At 37.2% G+C, this 21650-nt stretch overlaps 3 protein-coding genes across 3 annotated transcripts in view; 2 read left to right on the forward strand and 1 right to left on the reverse strand.

The window, feature by feature from the left end:
• LOC139759825 (uncharacterized) overlaps window positions 1-6915 on the reverse strand; it is a 155291-nt gene extending 148376 nt beyond the window's left edge. Inside the window, exon 1 of the mRNA XM_071682316.1 lies at window positions 6810-6915. The gene's annotated coding sequence lies outside the window, so the exon portion shown is untranslated. The remainder of the gene's footprint in view (window positions 1-6809) is intronic.
• On the forward strand, window positions 187-4411 carry LOC139759828 (uncharacterized). Its single transcript, XM_071682319.1, has 4 exons — window positions 187-420; window positions 2169-2338; window positions 3060-3214; window positions 3859-4411. Exons 1-4 carry the CDS (start codon window positions 341-343, stop codon window positions 3910-3912), a joined length of 459 nt encoding a protein of 152 aa, XP_071538420.1. The 5' UTR covers window positions 187-340; the 3' UTR covers window positions 3913-4411.
• Window positions 6916-7000: 85 nt separating the features above from the next.
• Window positions 7001-17373, forward strand: LOC139759827 (U3 small nucleolar ribonucleoprotein protein IMP4). Its single transcript, XM_071682318.1, has 7 exons — window positions 7001-7203; window positions 8321-8441; window positions 12422-12645; window positions 13070-13191; window positions 15223-15388; window positions 16487-16658; window positions 17070-17373. Exons 1-7 carry the CDS (start codon window positions 7201-7203, stop codon window positions 17189-17191), a joined length of 930 nt encoding a protein of 309 aa, XP_071538419.1. The 5' UTR covers window positions 7001-7200; the 3' UTR covers window positions 17192-17373.
• The last annotated feature ends 4277 nt before the right edge of the window (window positions 17374-21650 follow it).

Below are 21650 nucleotides of genomic sequence, written 5' to 3' on the forward strand. Positions count from 1 at the left end.
GGTAAACAAAACTTATTCGACGAATTTGATAAAAAGTATGTCGATAATCCAAAAATATAAGTTTTCAAGGCGCTGTGTTCATGATACTGTTCTTTTTCATTTCTGATAAATATTTTTGTAATTAAGATTATTAATTCAGACATGAATCTAAAAACTTTGAAATTAGATTTGAGGACCGATATGACGTTTTGCTCTCACCCGCTGTCAAACATTTTGCCGCGACTCGTTCGTTGGAGTTTTTATAACGCCCTCTTAAATTTCTAGAGAGCAGACAGAGTATCAGTATTTCTAGTGTAACTTGTAGGGTGGATCAATTGCACATCATCACCAAAAGATAATAATGGAAATCATAGACCCAGTCAAGACCGTCATGCCACCACCACCGCCACCAGCAGGGACCGTCCCTGGCCGATCAGCTGAGTATGTAAAAATATATTCTTACTGCGTTTTGGCTTATATTTCTTGGGTTATCAAGATAGTAGAATTAACAGGTTAGTCTTTGTGTATATAGCGCTAAACTGTGTGTAGTGTCTGATTAAGCTGCTAATGTTAGAAAGGGTAGGTACGGACGACAGGCAGGCCTGATATCATAGCGAAGTGATTATTCTGCCAAAACGACGAAAGAGGATGTCGATGTATTCCGTACACTAAAGTAACGTCGATATGCTTACTTCCACCCTCTTAGCACGTAACAGTAGAATTTTCAGTGGCAGGGGATTTACAATTCTCAAAAATTTGAAATAGAAATTACAGACTACTGATTGCTTTGATAAAGGTTCTTAGAGCCCTACTTAACATTAGCCAGGAAATGTCCCTGGCAGAGATGTTGCGGTTTAAAAACGGCAGGGAGAGGTTTGCTTAAGTTAACCTTCCCAATGGCATTTCAACATGGGGTCGGTAGACCGAGGCTCACTTTCGTTACGCTGACGGAAGAATGTACCCTAACTTGCTGTTCTTATGTTTTACAGAACAGTTTTATTGTCTTTTGATAGATGTAAACATTTATTCAAATACAGAACATCAATTCCTTTGTTTGTACATCATATTTTACGAAGGTCACAGGATTTTCTGAATGTCAAGGGTTAAAACTAAATATAGCAACGATATTGATTACATTAAGAATATAATCAGCGTGCTTTGCGGAGACATTCATTTTACAGATACAGGCTTACCAAAACTAGACAAGTTTTTGTTTCCGAAGATATGTTAAATAGACAAATATGATGAACATCAGTCACACTTCGAAGATAACCCACGAATATTGATTGAAACCATGATTAAGTGCGGTTTGGAGTTATATGAAAAAAAAAAATGTATCAATGATGGTTTGTAGACCTCGAAGTTAATCCCCAAGAATGAGTGAGGACAGCATTTTCCTCCACACTCAGACATATTTTCAGCAGAAACAGTACCGTAACATTTACAGTTAGTGAGTAAGGAAATGAAGAGAGCAAAAATAAGAAAATTTTTCCACAAGCCGCCGTATTTCAGTGCCATAATTTTTATCACTAATTGTTTTGTAACATAGCCATTTTCCTGTTAATTCTTCCCTTACTTTGCCAGCTTTGTTTTTCGAGGCAAACACGTATTTCGCTCAGATGTTTTGACTTATTGTAGACTGTTGTACCAGAAATTAGGTAGAATTCAGCCGGCCCTCAAAGTGTTAAACCAGGCAAATGACTGGAAAAAAATTTTGGGACCGAGTGGGGTTGGGTGAAAATGAAAAGAATAATGAAGAGTAGTGGAATCAAAACCACGGGATCGGGGAGCCTTTTACAGACACTGGTTAAAACCCCATAGCAAGAAAGGTAAGGTCCAGAAGCAAATGGAAAATTTAGGGTTGAATATATTTAAAAACAAATCTAACCTCCAAATAGAGAGTTATACTTCTTAGACCCCAAACAAAACTAACAATACCTAAACTAATCTATAACCATATTTTATGCCAACACGATAGCGTTCTATTTATTCACGAGCCATTTTTTCTTGCCATCACATCAACGTTGTAATTTCCACATATTGTTTCTTCTCTCTAGCTGTCTTTTGTTTATAAACAGTCTTGCTCCTGTATCTGCTTACTTTTGAGTTAATAACTACTGCTGTATGCCTAATATCGCTGGTTTTAAGTTTCAGCTCGTAATTTGCTGTCATATTGCGTTTAATTATAGGTTCTGCATGCAGTCGCCTCAGCATTACCCAGGTGAATCGCTTATGAAGAAACAACGAGTGTCGGGAGAAGATGATGCATCATCCACTCCATCTAACAGGAGTTCTGTGACTGCTTCCAGAAACCTAGAAGAATCTGTGGTTCATGATGATCCAGTTACGCTGTGGCAAGGTATATCTGTCGTCATTCAAAAATTAATGAAAATATATTTATTCAATTCTTTATCTCTGTGTTCAAGACGGAAAAGGTACGCTTGAGATAATTCCATAACACGAGTAAGCTTATTGGAAACGTATCCTTATGGGGGTGGAGGTATTCATGTTCATGTTGGCATCAGGCGAACGAACTTCCAGGTTTCATGGCTGCAGAGAAATATCCACTAGGAGTAAACTCACGTATTCGTGTTAGGAGGGGGGGGGGGGGTGTAGGAAAAGTTTGGATTGTACTATTCCCACTTTCAGGGGAGGTCCATAGTGGTAGGATATCCTAAATACTAAAGTCATTATACATCCTGGAAGGTGGCTGTTCTTGTGGCCAGTAGGCCGTAGGTTAATGCTTGATCTTTTCCACAGGATAGATGACGTGCACGGGTGGCTCGTGCTTATGGTGGTGCCATTGCCCACATTTTCTCCGATTTTTAGTTTTATCAGGCTTTTATTTCACTGAAAAAACAACAGTATAACCATCTTCAGATGTCCTATCTATGTAAGTTAACCCATTTACCTCATAGGTCCCGCTCTGTCTGTTATAACATATTCTACATCCCAGCATATTCCCTTGTGTTTTGCATTGCAGTAAATAATTGAGTAGTCTATATAATTTTCCATATCCTCTGTTTCAGCAAGACTCATAGTATACTTCTAGTTTAATAAATATATAATTATCTTCGCAGAGTGCATTAATCAAGTGCAGAAAGAGCTCGAGACAAGTGGTCGGGAATGGTTAAGACAGTGGAGCCAGCTGCACAAAGAGGAGATGGCTGCCATGGCCCGCATTCGGGAACTGTACAAATCGGCTCAGGATATGAACACCGGCTTCCATCACCAGGTATGATTGCAGTAGCCATAAGGGACTTATATATGATTACACCAGCTTATGTGTTTACATATGGATGTGCAGTATTCGATACACTGATACCTAATAGCACTCGAGACGTAGCTAGGATGGCATTTGGTACACATGCGATTGTCCAAGACAGACAACGAGCGTATCATAAACTTATTATGTGGAGGTGAATTGTTTACAAATTTTATCAACAATAAAGTTATCCAATTTGTATAAACCTTCACTAATATTATCACTGTGCATTTGATAATAGAAGATTCAATGATATTTTTCGTGGTGCTGGAGTTAATAACTGAGATGGCATTACTCGTCAATACAATGATCGTAGTTTCTAACGTAATTAAACAAGGCATTTGATTCTTGTCCTCTTCTTATACTATATTCATGTTGCTTAGGTCTAACAGAAAGATTCTTACTAGTCTGCCCAACATAAAACTTATCACAAGTTCTACATGGCACTTTATAGATGCAACCAGGAGAATTTTCTGCCTTCCTTATTTTTTACCCTTGTGTGTAACTGATGCATCTGTTATGTTTTTACCGTATTTCTTGGTTTCCTCTGCTTTAGTTGTGATATCTCTATAGAACCTCAGAAGTATATATATGTTTTTTTTAATCTGTTTCAGTTGGACAGTCTTCACAACACCGTGGTGGATGTGGTGTCATCCTTTAAGAAGTAACAAAGAAAACCAACAGTTCAACTGGCCCTGCATAAAAAGACATTCTTTGATTTGTTTCTGTTGATAGTTACTTATATACAGTACCATCAATAAAAAGGAGAGCCAATTCACTTTTGTACAGGAATTCCCAAATTCACTTATTGTCATATTACGTTAATTAAGTCGTACAATTCTTCTTTAAGTGCATTTATTGACACCAGTCATATTATCAGTTGCTGCTTGGCCTAGCGGCCAGTTGCACATAGACGTGCTGGAGAGCAGTATTTAGATGCTTTGGTGAGATGTAGTTAATTGTTTTGAATAATATGGATACTGTAATCTGTTTCAGGTTGAAGCAGTATTTATTGAAAAAATCTTTTTGCAAGTATCATAGATTATTCTGTTATCAGGTATTGATTTATTCCGTTATCATGGCAAAAGTGATCGAATTAGTTCATTTCTCATAATTTCATTAACTTCATTTTGTCCTTGCGGAAAAAAAAATATACATATATATGTATGAAGCGTTTCATAGTCCTCTGATCCTGTCTCTGTTGAGTATTTTAACACGAGAGTAAAGCCATTACGTTTATGCCTGTTTTGAACTATTTGAATTATTAGTTGAAAATCTGTTCTTGAATTCATGCTACAACAAAACATTTTGCATGTCTTCGATTACAGCTTTTGTGTATTTTCCATTGCATTCACCCCTTACCATTTCACCGTGGTCATGTAGCTTACATTTTTCATATATTTTAAGCCTTTTTATCAACCCTATGATACATTCTCCAGATATACACTGCCATACAACTAACTTTCTCCATACATGTGCCATACATCTAACTTTCTCCAAGGAAATGTGGGAAATTAAAAGGGAGTGCTTGTGAGGTATGTACAAAAAGAATAGGCAGAAATGTGCCAAAAATCCAAAACACTGATACACAGAGATTATGGTGACCTTATCATACTCTGTAAGTTTATATCATAAACATTTAAAATTCTACAACCATCAAAAGAGAGGACCAGGGTAACTTTACTTTTGTTTTTACATGATTGTCCAGCGGTAAAGTTTGAAAATAAGCAATCCATGCTGTTTTTCATCATACATAGGGATACAGACATTCAATCTAAACTGCTTTTATATTATCGACATTAAGTAGTAATTTTTTTAACATTAATTTGTATTCGCTAATAGTCTTTGGCTATATGATGGAAGGTTTAAAGTTTTGTACAAGATGGAATTGTAGAAATTTGAAAAGGAAGACTGTGTTAAAGACCAGATTGGTTAAAAATGTTTAAATGGAAGAATGCTTAATCGATTGCTGAAAGCATAATAAAATTTGCCATCAGCCTGGTAGAGGAATAAACTAGAATATGATGACCTATCTGATTTGATTCGTTTAGAAGCAAAAATGCCAGAGAGCAAATAAATCCTTTTCAATCACAATTTTTGTCTCAGCTTCCTTCTTTCACACATTTCCAAAAAATCACTTGAACCTGCCACTTGTGCCGTATCAGCAAAAAACTTGACACTTCGGAGGCCCTCAAATCCACTGCACATTGCATATGCACTTGCCCTTCTCTCCAACACCCCATCAATAAACAAATTAAACGGCCAAGGTAACATCACACACCCCTACCTCAGGGTAACAATTCATTCTCCTCTCTACTCGCTTGCCTTACACCCTTGATACAAAACTTTCACTGCTTCTAGCAGCTTTCCTCCCACACCATATATTCTTAAGACCTTCCAAATGGCATCTCTATCATATGCTTTTCCCAGATCCATAAATGCCAATACAAATCCTCTACTACTTCTGAAACCACACTATTTTCCCCAACCTGATGCTTTGTACATGCCTTCAGCCACCATTCTTCTATGCAACTTACCATGTACATAACACATTTATCACATTTATACCTCTGTAGTTTGAACACATATTTATCTCCCTTGCCTTTACATATAATGGCACTATACATGAATTCTGCCAATCCTCAGGCACCTCACCTTGATCCAAACATGCATTAAAAATCCCAATTAACCAATCAGTAATACAGACATCTCCATCTTAAGACATTCAACTGCAATACCATCCACCTTGCCAAATTTCATCTTACGTAATGTTTTCACAGCCTCCTCTCTTAAAACCACCCCGACCCATACACCCTACATCTGCCACCCTGATATCAAACAATAAATTGTCCTTCAAAATACTTATTCCATAACCTCACTTCATCAACACTTGTTTCCACCTTCTATTACCCCCTTCAACGGTGTCCTCATTAATTCTCTTGCTTTTCGCACATTATTAACCTTTTCCAAAACACCTTATTTTCCCTAAAGTTCAATGACACCCGCTCACTCCAACTCTCATTTGCCTATCTTTCAATCTCTGCAACTCCCACTTGACCTTTTGCCACTTTCTCTTGTGCATCTTCCAATTATTTGCACTCCTTTAAGTACCACGAAAATGCCTCCCCTCTTTCCTCTTTCACTAACAACTTTACTTCATCCTAACATTCATTCCTCTTTCTAGGCTGTCCATCTCCCACCTTTCGCATACCACATACATCTCTCGCACATTCCAGCACTGCTCTCCTAAATACCCTCCCCATTACTCATCCATTCCTATAGCTTCATTTTCTATCACCTTTTGCCATTCTACACTCAATCTCTCCAGGTATTTCTTCACAAGTCTTTTTCCCAAGTTCACTTACTCTCACCACTTTTCTCACCGAAAATGTTTCCTCTCTTCCGAAAATCTCTATAATTCTTTACCCTAGCCTCCACACATGGAAGTGTCAAACATCTCTGGCACCAACTATCCCTCTCAGCACATTCACACTGGTCTCTCTTTTACACTCCTATCAATTACGAAGTGATTCAATAATGTATTTTGACCATCTTTCTTACTTACATGTGTATACTTGTGTATGTCCCTCCTTTTAAGCAAGGTATTCCCGATCGCCAGTCCTTTTTCATGGAACATCCCTAGAAATATACTACTAAGCCACTGAGGCGAGAGTATGTAAGTATGTAAACAATGTGCTTGGTTCTATGTTAGGCTAGTTATAACCATCAGTCAATATTACTAGCCTTTATCAAGAGTACCTTGACCTAGTCTAATCCAAGTGACCTGTGTCCATCTTTTCTAATTTCATTGAGTCTGACCTCAATTACTTGCATTAACTCTTTAGTGACGTGTCATAATCTGTGTTACCACATGCGTAAGGAACTAAAGGCCAACTCAGTTCAGATACAACCCACGTGCATCAGGCAACCAACTTGTATGGTCTACAGAAAAAAAAATGGTATATATTACTGTTTTGTTGGTTAGTTTAAACGCATAATCGTAATGTAGTTTATACCTGGCCATAATAGTTAAGTCCAATGTGTCCATATCGAACTAAATAACGAAAATATTGCTTGGTGTTTATGTTTGCTTTTAGTAAATTTGATTATTTATCCCATGTACTTAACACATTGTATTCATCGCAGGTTTTTGGTATGTCACGATGTACAGAAGGTGTGAAATGTAATATATAGTTTAATTATGCATGTTTATATTATTTTGTTGAAGAAGAATACAAGATCAACGGATAACTTGTTCCACCACCTTATTAACTATACAGTCGAACAGAATCTCGTACTCAATATTAGGATTTATTGTGGAGAATTATTTAAGAGTAGGTGTGCATGATGTGATGAATGTTGTTTGGTTAATTAGCATGTTTGTGGTCACCACCTATCACGCGATCGGCAAAATTTTGTTTTATCTCTTCATCATTTAGCTTAAGATTTTAAGTGATTTTTCTTTTGCAGTGATAGTCTAGAATTTAGCGAATACAGCAACACTTGTATTGCATGAATTTGATCAGTGTTTTTTATTAAGATAAGACGCTAGTAGTGAGGGCTATGTATGGTTGGGAAAATATGGGGCTAACATAGGATTAAAACCCTGTGAAAAAAAAAGGAAAACCTTTAAAACCTTGCCTTATTTTTGAAATGTGTGTTTGATGAAAATATACCAAGGTTAGATGTATGTGCTGCTATCACATGTCACTCACTATGTCAACTGTTTGTTGACAGCTGATGTCATTTGCATGATACTAATTCATGGGTTTCACTGGAATATTGCTGCTAGGATATTGAACATTAAGATAGACTGTGAATTATAAAGTTTTGACTGTTAGGGAGCTTAGATGAGGTTTTTATAGGTTCTGTTGATTTCTTGCGAGGTTTTTACAGGTTCTGTTGATTTTTTGCCACCCGCCAAATTTACTTTATGTATATTTTTGTTACAGTAGATCTTGTTTTGTCAAGGGCTGCAGTTACTGAGCTAAATTTGATATCAGATATTAAAATATTAGTATTTCTATTTTCAAGTGTACTTACTTTTGATTACGTTGTTGCTTTCATTTCATGCAGAGTGAATTTAGTCTTCGGAGACAAGCCAGGCTTCGTAGAGAATATCTTTATAGGAAAAGCATACAAGAACGCCATGCCACCATCCAGCAAAATAAAGATAAAATCAAAGCATCTCTACAAGGTATTCACACTGAGTATTACTATTAGTTTTTAATTGACTTTTCTTTTCCATTCATGTTTCACAAACCTTAGTCCCTTTCAAGGAAACTTGATTGTATATTATAATATATAAGCCAGGCTTCATAGAGAATATCGTTACAGGAAGAGCATACAAGATTGCCATGCTGTCAAACATCAGAGGAAAGATAAAATTAAAGCATATCTCCAAGGTATTCACACTGAGTACTACTATTAGCTTTTTTTTTTTTTTTTTCTTCATACTATTCGCCATTTCCCGCGATAGCGAGGTAGCGTTAAGAACAGAGGACTGGGCCTTTGAGGGAATATTCTCACCTGGCCCTCTTCTCTGTTCCTTCTTTTGGAAAATTAAAAAAAAAAAAAACGAGAGGGGAGGATTTCCAGCCCCCCACTTTTAATTGACTTTTTTCATTTTCTGTTTATGTTACACAAACCTTAATCTTTTTCAAGGAAACTCGATTATATATTACAGTACATATGCCAAAAGAATGTATGATGTTGCTGAGCATTTTATACTTTTTATCAACCTCTTCTTCTTCTTAGTTTATTTTTTCAGTATTCCACATTGAAATGCCTTAGATTCAGAGATATGTGCTATCTGTCAGATGTGTATAGGCTGAATCTGTAGATGAGAAATTTAGGTTTAAAGGATGAAAATCATTTTTGTATCATAAGCAGATCTCTATGAACATCATTTTATTCTCCCTGCCATCCCTCTTTCCTTTTCATAAAATCATTTCTTGATTCTTGACATTAGCAGCCGGAGGCTTAAGTAGTGAAAGATGGTGGTAACTCAATGCTTGGTGCAATAAAGTCATAGGCTTAGTTAAGTAAAGTGATATATGATGGTTGACAGTTATGAATCCAAATAATACACTTCATTTTTTGGTAAAGTTATTTTGTAACCTCTACTGAACAAGTCCTCATACAGGTGCTCTTATGGCTTTGCATTTGGAAGACAAATGGTTTTTCATCTTTCATAGCTAAATTTTCAGGAAATACTCTTTAAATGCAAGCCCCAATGGAGTAATATTGTCATATATTTTCAGAACTTGGCCCCATTAAAATGAAGTAAAACATGATTGGTATGAGTAGGAATAGCCAAAACAGTGATATAAATCTACTCTTTTTGTAAGACTAGAGGTGATGCTTAACATTTTCATGAACTGATGACAAACCTCTCATTGCCTAAAGTATTTACATAGTTGACCCAATGATGAATACTTTGTTCTGGCTTGTGAAAATCTACAAAAGAATCCATTGATTTGTCAGTTTTTTTAGATGATGTGCGAGATGTTTTTCCTTCTCTTTTTCAGTTGGTGTATGTGTGTCCGTGGTGGCTTAGAAGCTGACCATGACTCATCACAAAATATCCATTGTCCTCCATTTAGTGTATAGTGTAAATGATATAGAATAATCATATTCAAACATATATATGTTGAAAAATATCATTGTATGTGTAAAGAAATATTGATTATGGCTGAATATATCATCACAAATTAGAAAGATTGTAAAAGTACATGGGTAAGTGATTGACTCCACTGGCCACCTAGTTTACCTTGGATGAAGGTAGGCTAGGTTTGCTAGAGTATTGACTGATTGTAGATGATGTTTAAGTGGAAAGACTTCCACACACAGAGGAAATAGTAAAAGGGAAAGATTTCTTTAATCTAGCTTGGGGAGAAATACACATCAGTTTTCAATCAGTCTATAACAGTTTTTTAAGTTCTGATATATTAATTGTCTACTTTTGCATAGACAGAGTGTTTTAGTGAGAGTATGGGTGAAGGGCACATATCTAGGGATAGGTGGGGCATGTAAAGAGTGTACAGTGTATAGAGGGTGACAGGTGGGCCTGTGTGTAGAAACCCAAAGGGTCCCCCTCCCGTCTGGGGGTTAGGGAGGTCTAGGATGCACCAAATACATGATATATAGTTACAGAATAGTAAATGATGGTGACATGAACATAGGCAACAATATCTGTTTAATACAAAATAAGTTTGAAAATGGCATACATATACAGAACATCTCGTTAGCATTCGAATTGCAGTGTATTCACATACAAATAATTTTGTACACTGAGTTGTGTATTTGGAACAGGACACATTGTAGCAGACAGTCATTAACTCATTAGCATTGATAACAGCATGTGAGGTCAAAGGTACATTACGTGTTAGGCATACAGTTACTGAATATATTGGTATTGGACACGTTAACTTTCACAGTAATTCAAAGAGGGTCAGGGTACATTATACACTGAAAGATGTAATCACAGAATATGCTTGTACTGGGCATGATTACATATTCATTTACATAGCTCAAGGCATGTTGAATTTTAGGTATAGCATCAGAATATCTTTAAGGATATTACTATGAATAAAGTAATCACAAAGCTGTTGAAACTGTAAGCCTGGAGGTCAAAAATCACTGATTTTGAAAGATTCACTAATATACTGTTGTAGTTTTTGTTCATCAAGTCCAGAACAGTCACCATTTGGAATGTTCAGGATCATGGTTGCTTATGATTTGCCACTTGTATCCCAGGCATATTCTGGTGGTTACAATATCTATCAATATTTTGTTATGCATGATTTGTATGCTGTACAAGAATTTCAATATATTTGTTCATCATAGAAACCTGTACCAAATGGTACTCAAGCCATGGCTTTTGTTCTTCTAGAGAGTTACAGGTGACATGTCATAGGTCTTAGTGAAGAGTTATCAGTCACTCATTATTGTTGATTTTAACAAAAAGCACCTAAGCGGTGTTGTGGTTAGTGCTGATGACTGCTGATCTACTGGCCCATGTTTGATCCCTAGTGCAGGCAGACAGCACACAGCTCACCCAGCAGTTCAGCCTTCCTCTAGTAGTTGGTAGATAAATGGGTACCAACTTTGGGGTAAAGCGTACAGCTTTGACAGGCCTAGCCAGCCAACAACTTGTAATTCGGATGGAGTTTCCCCAGCAGGGGTGTTTGTGTCCAGGACATGGCCCTCACACAAGCCTATGAGCCTAGCTGGGGTCGGTACTTTATTTTACCCAAGCTTAACATATGAAGACTTTTTGAGACTTCTTTTATTTTAATTTAATTTCTACCACAAATAAATTTTATCCCCTGCAACATCAAAAAGAAAATGATTGATCTGGATATGATTATAAAAAAAGGTGAGGTTGATGAATTTTCTTATTGTAGAGTGAAGTTGATAAATTTTCCTAATTTACATTTTACCTTTTCATTATTCCACTCCAAAACATCCCCCGTTTTCATAGAAATGTGTGTATAACTTCCTCCTATTTTCTATCTTTTCTTCATGATTACTTTGATAGTGTATTTGACTGTTAACAGTGGGCAATAAAGCTTTGCAAATTTGCATTGCTGTAGTAGCAGATAATCTTCCTTGCCCTCCTTACACCCTCCTGCATGTTCAGGCCCCGATCACACAAAATCTTTTTCACTCCATCTTTCCACCTCCAATTTGGTCTCCCTCTTCTCCTCGTTCCCTCCACCTCCGACACATATATCCTCTTGGTCAATCTTTCCTCACTCATTCTCTCCATGTGCCCAAACCATTTCAAAACACCCTCTTCTGCTCTCTCAACCACGCTCTTTTTATTTCCACACATCTCTCTTACCCTTACGTTACTTACTCGATCAAACCACCTCACACCACACATTGTCCTCAAACATCTCATTTCCAGCACATCCATCCTCCTGCGCACAACTCTATCCATAGCCCACGCCTCGCAACCATACAACATTGTTGGAACCACTATTCCTTCAAACATACCCATTTTTGCTTTCCGAGATAATGTTCTCGACTTCCACACATTTTTCAAGGCTCCCAAAATTTTCGCCCCCTCCCCCACCCTGTGATCCACTTCCGCTTCCATGGTTCCATCCGCTGACAGATCCACTCCCAGATAATCTTATTTTGTCCTTTATTTGTGATCAATACTTACAGAGGGCAAAGAAATCCCCACTGCCTTGCAAGAGAAGGCTTTAGGTCTTATGGCTAGTGGTGACTGGGATGACCCAGGTCCTCAGCTGGCTGTTGAACTGGGTGGAGAAGCTGCAGGTGGTTCAACTAATATTGATGATGAATACCGATGGGCAGGTGTGGAGGATCCCAGAGTTGTCATCACCACTTCTCGAGACCCATCATCTAAACTGAAGCAATTTTCAAAGGTTGGACAGATACTCAAAAAAGTCGATTTAGATTTTAGGAATGTGTAGTGAGGAATGAGGAAAACAGGGTTGTGGTATCATGGAATATTTAGGTGATGTAAAAGTAAATGGGTGTAGATGAGGAAGGAAGGAAGAATATTTTGAGTGAGATGAGTGGGAGTAGATGAGTTTTGGTGCACATTTTTCCTCCGTTTACATTTTTTTTCATATCTATACATTGGTCATATACAGGGGTATGTAGTTATACCTCAGTTTAATGTTTATAATGTTAAAAGATGTTTTGATGTATCTTAATCCCAAAATTTAGCCTTATTAGTATTATACATAAGCTGTGAAAGCTAACACTGTATTTGATAAGGCAGTGATTATGATTTTTTTTTTACCACTTCTACATTATTGTATATGACCCTTTTCTTTTCAACAGGAGATAAAGCTTCTATTTCCCAACTCCCAGCGCTTGAATCGAGGGAACTTTGAAAACAAACAGTTGACAGATGCATGTCGTGCAAATGAAATCACAGACTTCATTGTTTTACATGAAACCAGGTCAGTTTTAAAGTTATGCATACCTTACAGTGCCTTCAAAACAATTTTCCCTCCCCCCCCCCCCTTTTTTTTAAGATGATACACAATTAAGGTTTATTGTGGACAAGCTATTTTTGTGGGCACTGTAAGTCCTATTGTAACTAGGATCAGCAGTTGGTAAAACCTATATTTTATTGTTGAAAATTGCTGATACTCAATGGTAATTATGTATTCTTTTTGCCTGCAGGACAGATTTTTCTCAGGCAAGTGGAGTTTTATGATGATCTTGTCTGTAGTATCAACTGGAATAATTACTCTCAAATCTAGATTTAGATCAGTTCACCTCAGTCCTAGATTCTGAATTCTTCAGGCAGAGATTTGGAGAACTTTTAACAGTTGACCTTTTTACATAGCTTTTGTCCTTTTTACATAGTTTTCCAGCTCCTTATTGGTCAGGAAAGTTTTTCAGTCCTTCCTTGAGGAATTGTACATCTTGCACATTACTAAAGCCATTTGTTTGTAGTTCTCAAGCTTTTTTCATGGCAAGAATAAAGCTTGTAATATTGATGCCTTGTATTAGAGTGCTCAACAACCCCTATCTGTAGGTTTTGTTATTGATCTGTTGGGCCCAGTTTGGGATACACTTCTCCACTCGTAATTTCTGAGACCAGTTGCTTATTCACTGCAACCTAAGTAGGAGCTTTCTAAAGTTTTAGACTATTCACTTTTCTCATATTATGAGTTTATTTTAGTCTCTCATTGTCAAATTTATTTTAGTCTTATTGTTTTCATGTGAAAAATCTTTTTCCAAATAATTATGGGTTGTAGAAGGGGAGTTGGCGCATTACATACTATATCCAGACTCAAGGCTTATCATTTCTTTGATAAAAACTTTCTATGAATTAGTATAAACCCAAATTTTAGATTTCTGGCAAAGATGAATCTGCCAGATTTAGAAATTACCCTAGTATCATCACCTCTTAAAAGACTCTTAAAAGGCTTTATTCCTAATACTATGTTAAATCTCTTGGAGACTTTTAGACTTCTCTGGAAATTTATTGAGGAAAGCATTTAATTGTGGACCCTGGAATCTTGCATCACCCCTTGGTGAAGAATATCTCTTGATGGCTTAAGGAACTTTCTGTTAGCATGATTTGGGCTATATGATAAGAGTATAGGATGTTAAGAAAGTAGTTTGTACCTTAACATTATTTAGGAATGTTTTGCTGGACAAATCAGTAAAAGGGATCTTTGGCACATATGTACCACCTTTCCATCTTCTTCAGATTGTATCTTCTCCTAGACTTTGTGAACGTACACTGTATGACTTAGGGGATTCCTCCCTTATGAGAGACAGATTCTTGTGTTTACCCATGAAGTTACAGTATTTATTTCCATTTTTAGGTTTATTTTTCCCATCTAGAAGTTTTTCTCTAAACCCATTTTTTTTAATGAATATGCTTTCATGCTCTCAAGAAAAACCACTGCAGAGATAAGTGTAAGTTTTGAAATTGAAAAAAACAAATTCTTTAAAGACAGTCTCACAAACACTTTTTCCTTGTATCTTTGCCTTGCCCTTTCATCTCTACCCTCTCTTTCGAAAGACCTTTCTTTGTACCACCTATGCCCACTTGTGGGTTGATGCCCATGATCTACAAATTCTTAGCTGCTAACAGCAAGGAATAATGAGTGGGTTGATGACATCACCTCTGTGGCAGTCTCTAATTGGATGAGAGCAGTCCCAAAACAACTGAGCAGCAAGTACATAAGTTAGGAGGATGGTGGTGTTTGGGGAAAGATAGACAGTTAGAAGGTTCTAACCCAAGTTTTTCTTGAGAACCACTGATGCTCTGAGGACACCTGAAGAGTAGAGAATATTTAGATATCCAAACGTGCATCTTTACACTCATAACAGTTGTTCTCATATCTATGAATCATTATCAGAGTTGTTTTTTACTTAAAAAGGAGCTACTGTTTGTGAAATATACACTCTAACATCTACTTTCTCTTTTCGTTCATGAATTCAGCACTAGATGCTAATTTTTTTTTCAGAGGTAATCCAGATGCAATGGTGATTAGCCACCTTCCCAATGGCCCAACGGCATATTTCACCCTGGCAGATGTTGTGATGCGCCATGACATTCCAGACATTGGTCCCATGTCTGAGCAATACCCACACCTCATCTTCCATAACTTTAAAACTCCACTGGGAACCAGGGTAAGGAATTCTTCCTTGAAATATGCAAGCACTGTACGTAAGAAAGATTAGTTTTATTGCTTTTAGTATAATTATTTACCAATATTGGACTTACTAGTTACATTAGCAGCATTTTTAGGCAAGGGAGAAGAGGGTTTGGCAGAAAAGAATCTTCTTTTGATTTTAAGAAACCTGGTGTCAGTGATGACTCAAGTTCAAGAATTTTCAGTGGCAATCCAAGATTGTAATGAAGTACTCAGACCTTAATGAAATTGGTACAGCAGAGGAATATCTTTCTATAGGAATATCTGGAAACAGCTGTGTATTCAGGTCAGACTTAGGGTAGGGAGTTATGTTTTGAGAATTGTACAGGAAAACCATAGCGCAATCTTTAGGGCTAGGTTGTGGATGGTAGTTTCTGGTTTCAGCTCATTATATTCAAAAGAAGAAGGCTAAATGTGGACAAATGAAGTTACAGTTCAATTTTTCATGATGGTACCTTGCTAAAAGATAAAGGGAGCTAGGTATAGAAAGTATGTGAGCAAATGAGGCTATTTATTCTGTTCCTGGCACTACTTTGCAAATGTGGGAATGTATGAAAAAGTGAAAAGATTTTATTATCTTATGTTAACATTTGATATCTTGTCTCATTCATTCTTTTACTGTGTTTACAGTAGTAAATAATGTTTTGAAAATTTTTATTGGTATTTAAGATTCTGCGAGAGACAATTAAGTGAGGATTATGTGACAGGAATAGATGAAGGCAGCAAGTATGAATATGTGCCTTTGTTTATATGTATATGTATTTTTAAGTTTAAATGTGCATGTATATGTATATGTGTATATGAGGGGTTGGGCCATTCTTCCTCTGTTTCCTTGCACTACCTTGCTGATGCAAGAAACAGTGATTAAGTATAATAAAAAGAATACATTAAAAGGAGAGGAGGCAACTTTGATATGAACTATTATCTTCAAAACCAGTTATGGCATTGTTGTACTGCTCCTAAGTCCTAAGTCCTGTACCTAATTTTGGTTTTAAATAAAAAGCTTTGTTGTGAGTTTAGACAAATTTTTATTCAAAAGAATTGATGATTCATTCAAATCCTTTTTTTATTTCAGACTTGCAACATCCTCAAATACCTGTTCCCAGTTCCCAAGGATAACAGCCAACGAACTGTTTCATTCATTAACTTGGATGACTGGATCCTCTTCAGACAACACACATTCAAGAAAGATGAGGGCGGTAAAGATTATGCTCTAAAAGAGATAGGTCCACGCTTTAGTATGAAATGTTCGTTATTTCTTGTTTTTGTGATACAAATTAAGATAAAAATCTTTTGAAGTGTATGACATACAGTTTTAACTATTCTCAAGTCAAATTGTGCCTGCATTTTTCTTTTAATGTCACCACTTTCAAGCATCAGACTAAACAGTGGTGCTTAAATAAGACTTATTGGTAGATCCAGCACATTCGATGGAGTGTTGATTGAATAAAGTAGTCACATCATTCTTGCAGAAAGAACATCAGTTAATTCTCTGTTGATATATTAACAGATTTTTTTTTTTACGAAATCATTGAAATATGATATGGAAATTTGCATTGTGCAGATATGAAATCGTAAGTATTAATTGTTATAAGGAGCCTGGTTCAATGTATTAATGCAACTTGGTGAATTTATGTCATCCTCATTACTTTTTTCAGTGTATCGCATTATAATGGGAACATTAGACCAGGATGGAGCAGCAGATACAGAGTTTGTCCTTCGTCCCTACATGAACACAGCAAAGAAAAGGAGGTTCATGTCACATGATGATCCTTGGTAACAATTTTGATTACAAATTTATGGAAATTGTTATAACATGTCAAAAGAGTACAATATTTATGATATGATTGCCTTGTGTCTGTCTTATAGTTGGTTTGATGAAATATAATACTCAGTGATATATATAAATTAGTCATAGTACTAAGATACTGAAAATAAAGGTTTCTTTTTCAAAGTATATTATCCCCCTGGTGTTTTTTAACCCTTATTAGTAAATGAATTAAGAGTTTATACATTTTTCACACCCCATTTTGGTCATTGAGGAAATGAGACAATGTTAAATGTACACCAATAAGAAAATGACATAACAGCAAACTTTCCTATGTATGAGCTGTTTACTGGCAAGATTTCGTTTCTGTGGTGCTCCCTTTAAGCAACTGCTAACAGCAAATGGAACGTATGAGGGTCATAATTCATATTAGTCCCCATGCAGCCAGTTATACAAGCTTTAATCTTTCATAAGTAGAAGCTTTGGCAGGAATAATTATTACATCCTTCATAGTTAATGAAAACAAGCTAATCTCAAATCAAGCAATAATCAAGAAAACACAAACTTATAACGAAGCATAGTTAATATGTACACAAAAATGTTATGGCACCAAAAACTCATGGATTATAATTCCCACTATTCTAGCATTTACCTCTCTCACCATCCCATTCATAAACACACCTTAATCACCCTAGTGTAAGCTCCTCTGTTTCTAATAGCTTTTCTCCACCATATCCCAATCCACCTTATTTTATGCTTTTTGCAGATCCATAACTACAATATACAAATTCTCTCTCTCTCTGAGTATTTCTCATAAATTCTTCAAATCAAACTCCTGTTCCACTTATCCTCTACCTGTCATAAATCTACATTGTTCCATCCTAATCTGTGCATTTCCAACCCCCTTAACAGAAATGCTCTGCAGATGTGTACTTCTGTAGTACAAGAATTTACTTTTGAATCCCTAGCCTTTATATAAAGGCATTATACTGGCATTCCACCAGTATTCATGTACCTTACCTTTAAGACATACATACTTTGAAAATCCTGATTAACCAGTCAACAACATTCTTGCTTCCTTTTTTGAGTGATTTGAATGGGAATATATTTAATGATATTTACCGCACTCAATCACTGTTTCCCATTTCAGCGAGGTAGTGCAAGGAAACAGACAAAGAATGGCCCAACCACTCATATATATATATATATATATATATATATATATATATATATATATATATATATATATATATATATTTTTTTTTTTTTTTTTTTTTTTTTTTTTTTTATACTTTGTCGCTGTCTCCCGCGTTTGCGAGGTAGCGCAAGGAAACAGACGAAAGAAATGGCCCAACCCACCCCCATACACATGTATATACATACGTCCACACACGCAAATATACATACCTACACAGCTTTCCATGGTTTACCCCAGACGCTTCACATGCCTTGATTCAATCCACTGACAGCACGTCAACCCCGGTATACCACATCGCTCCAATTCACTCTATTCCTTGCCCTCCTTTCACCCTCCTGCATGTTCAGGCCCCGATCACACAAAATCTTTTTCACTCCATCTTTCCACCTCCAATTTGGTCTCCCTCTTCTCCTCGTTCCCTCCACCTCCGACACATATATCCTCTTGGTCAATCTTTCCTCACTCATTCTCTCCATGTGCCCGAACCATTTCAAAACACCCTCTTCTGCTCTCTCAACCACGCTCTTTTTATTTCCACACATCTCTCTTACCCTTACGTTACTTACTCGATCAAACCACCTCACACCACACATTGTCCTCAAACATCTCATTTCCAGCACATCCATCCTCCTGCGCACAACTCTATCCATAGCCCACGCCTCGCAACCATACAACATTGTTGGAACCGCTATTCCTTCAAACATACCCATTTTTGCTTTCCGAGATAATGTTCTCGACTTCCACACATTCTTCAAGGCTCCCAGAATTTTCGCCCCCTCCCCCTACCCTATGATCCACTTCCGCTTCCATGGTTCCATCCGCTGCCAGATCCACTCCCAGATATCTAAAACACTTCACTTCCTCCAGTTTTTCTCCATTCAAACTCACCTCCCAATTGACTTGACCCTCAACCCTACTGTACCTAATAACCTTGCTCTTATTCACATTTACTCTTAACTTTCTTCTTTCACACACTTTACCAAACTCAGTCACCAGCTTCTGCAGTTTCTCACATGAATCAGCCACCAGCGCTGTATCATCAGCGAACAACAACTGACTCACTTCCCAAGCTCTCTCATCCCCAACAGACTTCATACTTGCCCCTCTTTCCAAAACTCTTGCATTCACCTCCCTAACCACCCCATCCATAAACAAATTAAACAACCATGGAGACATCACACACCCCTGCCGCAAACCTACATTCACTGAGAACCAATCACTTTCCTCTCTTCCTACACGTACACATGCCTTACATCCTCGATAAAAACTTTTCACTGCTTCTAACAACTTGCCTCCCATATATACATAAATGCCCATACACGCACATATACATACATTACATTTCAACATACACTTAGAGACATATACATATATACACATGTACACATTCACTCTCGCTGCCTTCATCCATTCCTGTCACCACCCAGCCACACAGGAAATAGCACCCCCCCACCTCTCCAGCGAGGTAGCGTCAGGAAAAGACAAAAAGGCCACATTCATTCACACTCAGTCTCTAGCTGTCCTGTATAATGCACTGAAACCACAGCTCCCTTTCCATAACCAAGCCCCACAGACCTTTCCATGGTTTACCCAAGACATTTCACATGCCCTGGTTCAATCCATTGACAGCACGTCGACCCCAGAATACCACATCGCTCCAATTTACTTTATTCCTTGCACTCCTTTCACTCTCCTGTCTGTTCAGGCCCCGATCACTCAAAATCTTTTTCACTCCATCCTTCCACTTCCAATTTGGTCTCCTGCCTTTCCTTGTTCCCTCCACGTCTGACACATATCCTATATGTCAATCTTTCCTCACTCATTCTCTCCATGTGTCCAAACCATTTCAACACACCCTCTTCTGCTCTTTCAACCATACTCTTTATTTCCACCCTTACATACTCGATCACACCACCTCACACCACATATTGTCCTCAAACATTTCATTTCTAACACATCCACCCTCCTCCATACAACCCTATCTATAGCCCACGCCTCACAACCATATAACATTGTTGGAACTACTATTCCTTCAAACATACCTATTTTTGCTCTCCAAGACAACATTCTCTTCTTCCACACATTCTTCATTGCTCCTAGAACCTTCACCCCCTCCCCCACCCTGTGACTCACTTCCGCTTCCAGGGTTCTATCCGCTACTAAGTCCACTCCCAGATATCTAAAACACTTTGTTTCCTCCAATTTTTCTCCATTCAAACTTACATCCCAATCAATCTGTACCTCAACAATACTAAACTCAATAACCTTGCTCTTACTCACATTTACTCTCAACTTTCTGCAAACTCATTTTTTCCAAACTTAGTCACCAACTTCTGCAGTTTCTCACACGAATCAGCCACTAGAACCGTATCATAGGCGAATAACAACTGACTCACTTCCCAGGCCTTCTCATACCCAACAGATTGCATACTCGTCCCTCTCTCCAAAACTATCGCATTTACCTCCCTAACCATCCCATCCATAAACACATTTTACATACTCCCACAACTCCTGCTTCAGGAGTAGTGCTACTCCTTCCTTAGCTCTTGCCCTCTCACCAACCCCTGACTTTACTTCCAAGACTTTCCCAAACCACTCTTCCCATTTACCCTTGAGGGCCGTTTCACTCAGAGCCAGAACATCCAGGTTTCTTTCCTCGTACTACTTACCTCGCTTTTCTTCTTTTCTTGGTTACATCCACACACAATCAGACACACCAATATAACCATTCGACCAATATAACCATTCGAGGAAGATGAGCACTTCCCGCGGGAAACGGCGATTAAGTATGATATATGTGTGTATATATATATATATATATATATATATATATATATATATATATATATATATATATATATATATATATAGATAGATATATATATATATAGATAGATAGATAGATAGATGGAAGTAACCCAGTCTAATTTTTTGCGTTTGTATTCTGAATTCAAGAGTTTTTCAGCTTATTTCCTAACTTGCCACATATACATATGTATCTTATAATTATGTGCTGTCAAATGATCTTATCCACTTTATAGTTTGGGTGATGGTAAATAAAGTTATTAAAGTGAAAATACATCTCTCGCTGCAAGTGCCTCCTCAATTCTACTGGGAGGATAACCTGGCCATGTAACATCCTTATGATTCGTGTCTCTTTCTCTATTGACTTAATAATGTTTGTTTGGCCATTTTATGTATCATTAAATGTACCATTAAGAGTTATCTGTATCTGTAATGAGTAAATTCTTTAAAGATGAATTTATTCTATGA

The sequence above is a fragment of the Panulirus ornatus genome, chromosome 34 (genome assembly GCF_036320965.1).
Source record: "Panulirus ornatus isolate Po-2019 chromosome 34, ASM3632096v1, whole genome shotgun sequence".
NCBI classification, from domain to species: Eukaryota; Metazoa; Arthropoda; class Malacostraca; order Decapoda; family Palinuridae; genus Panulirus; species Panulirus ornatus.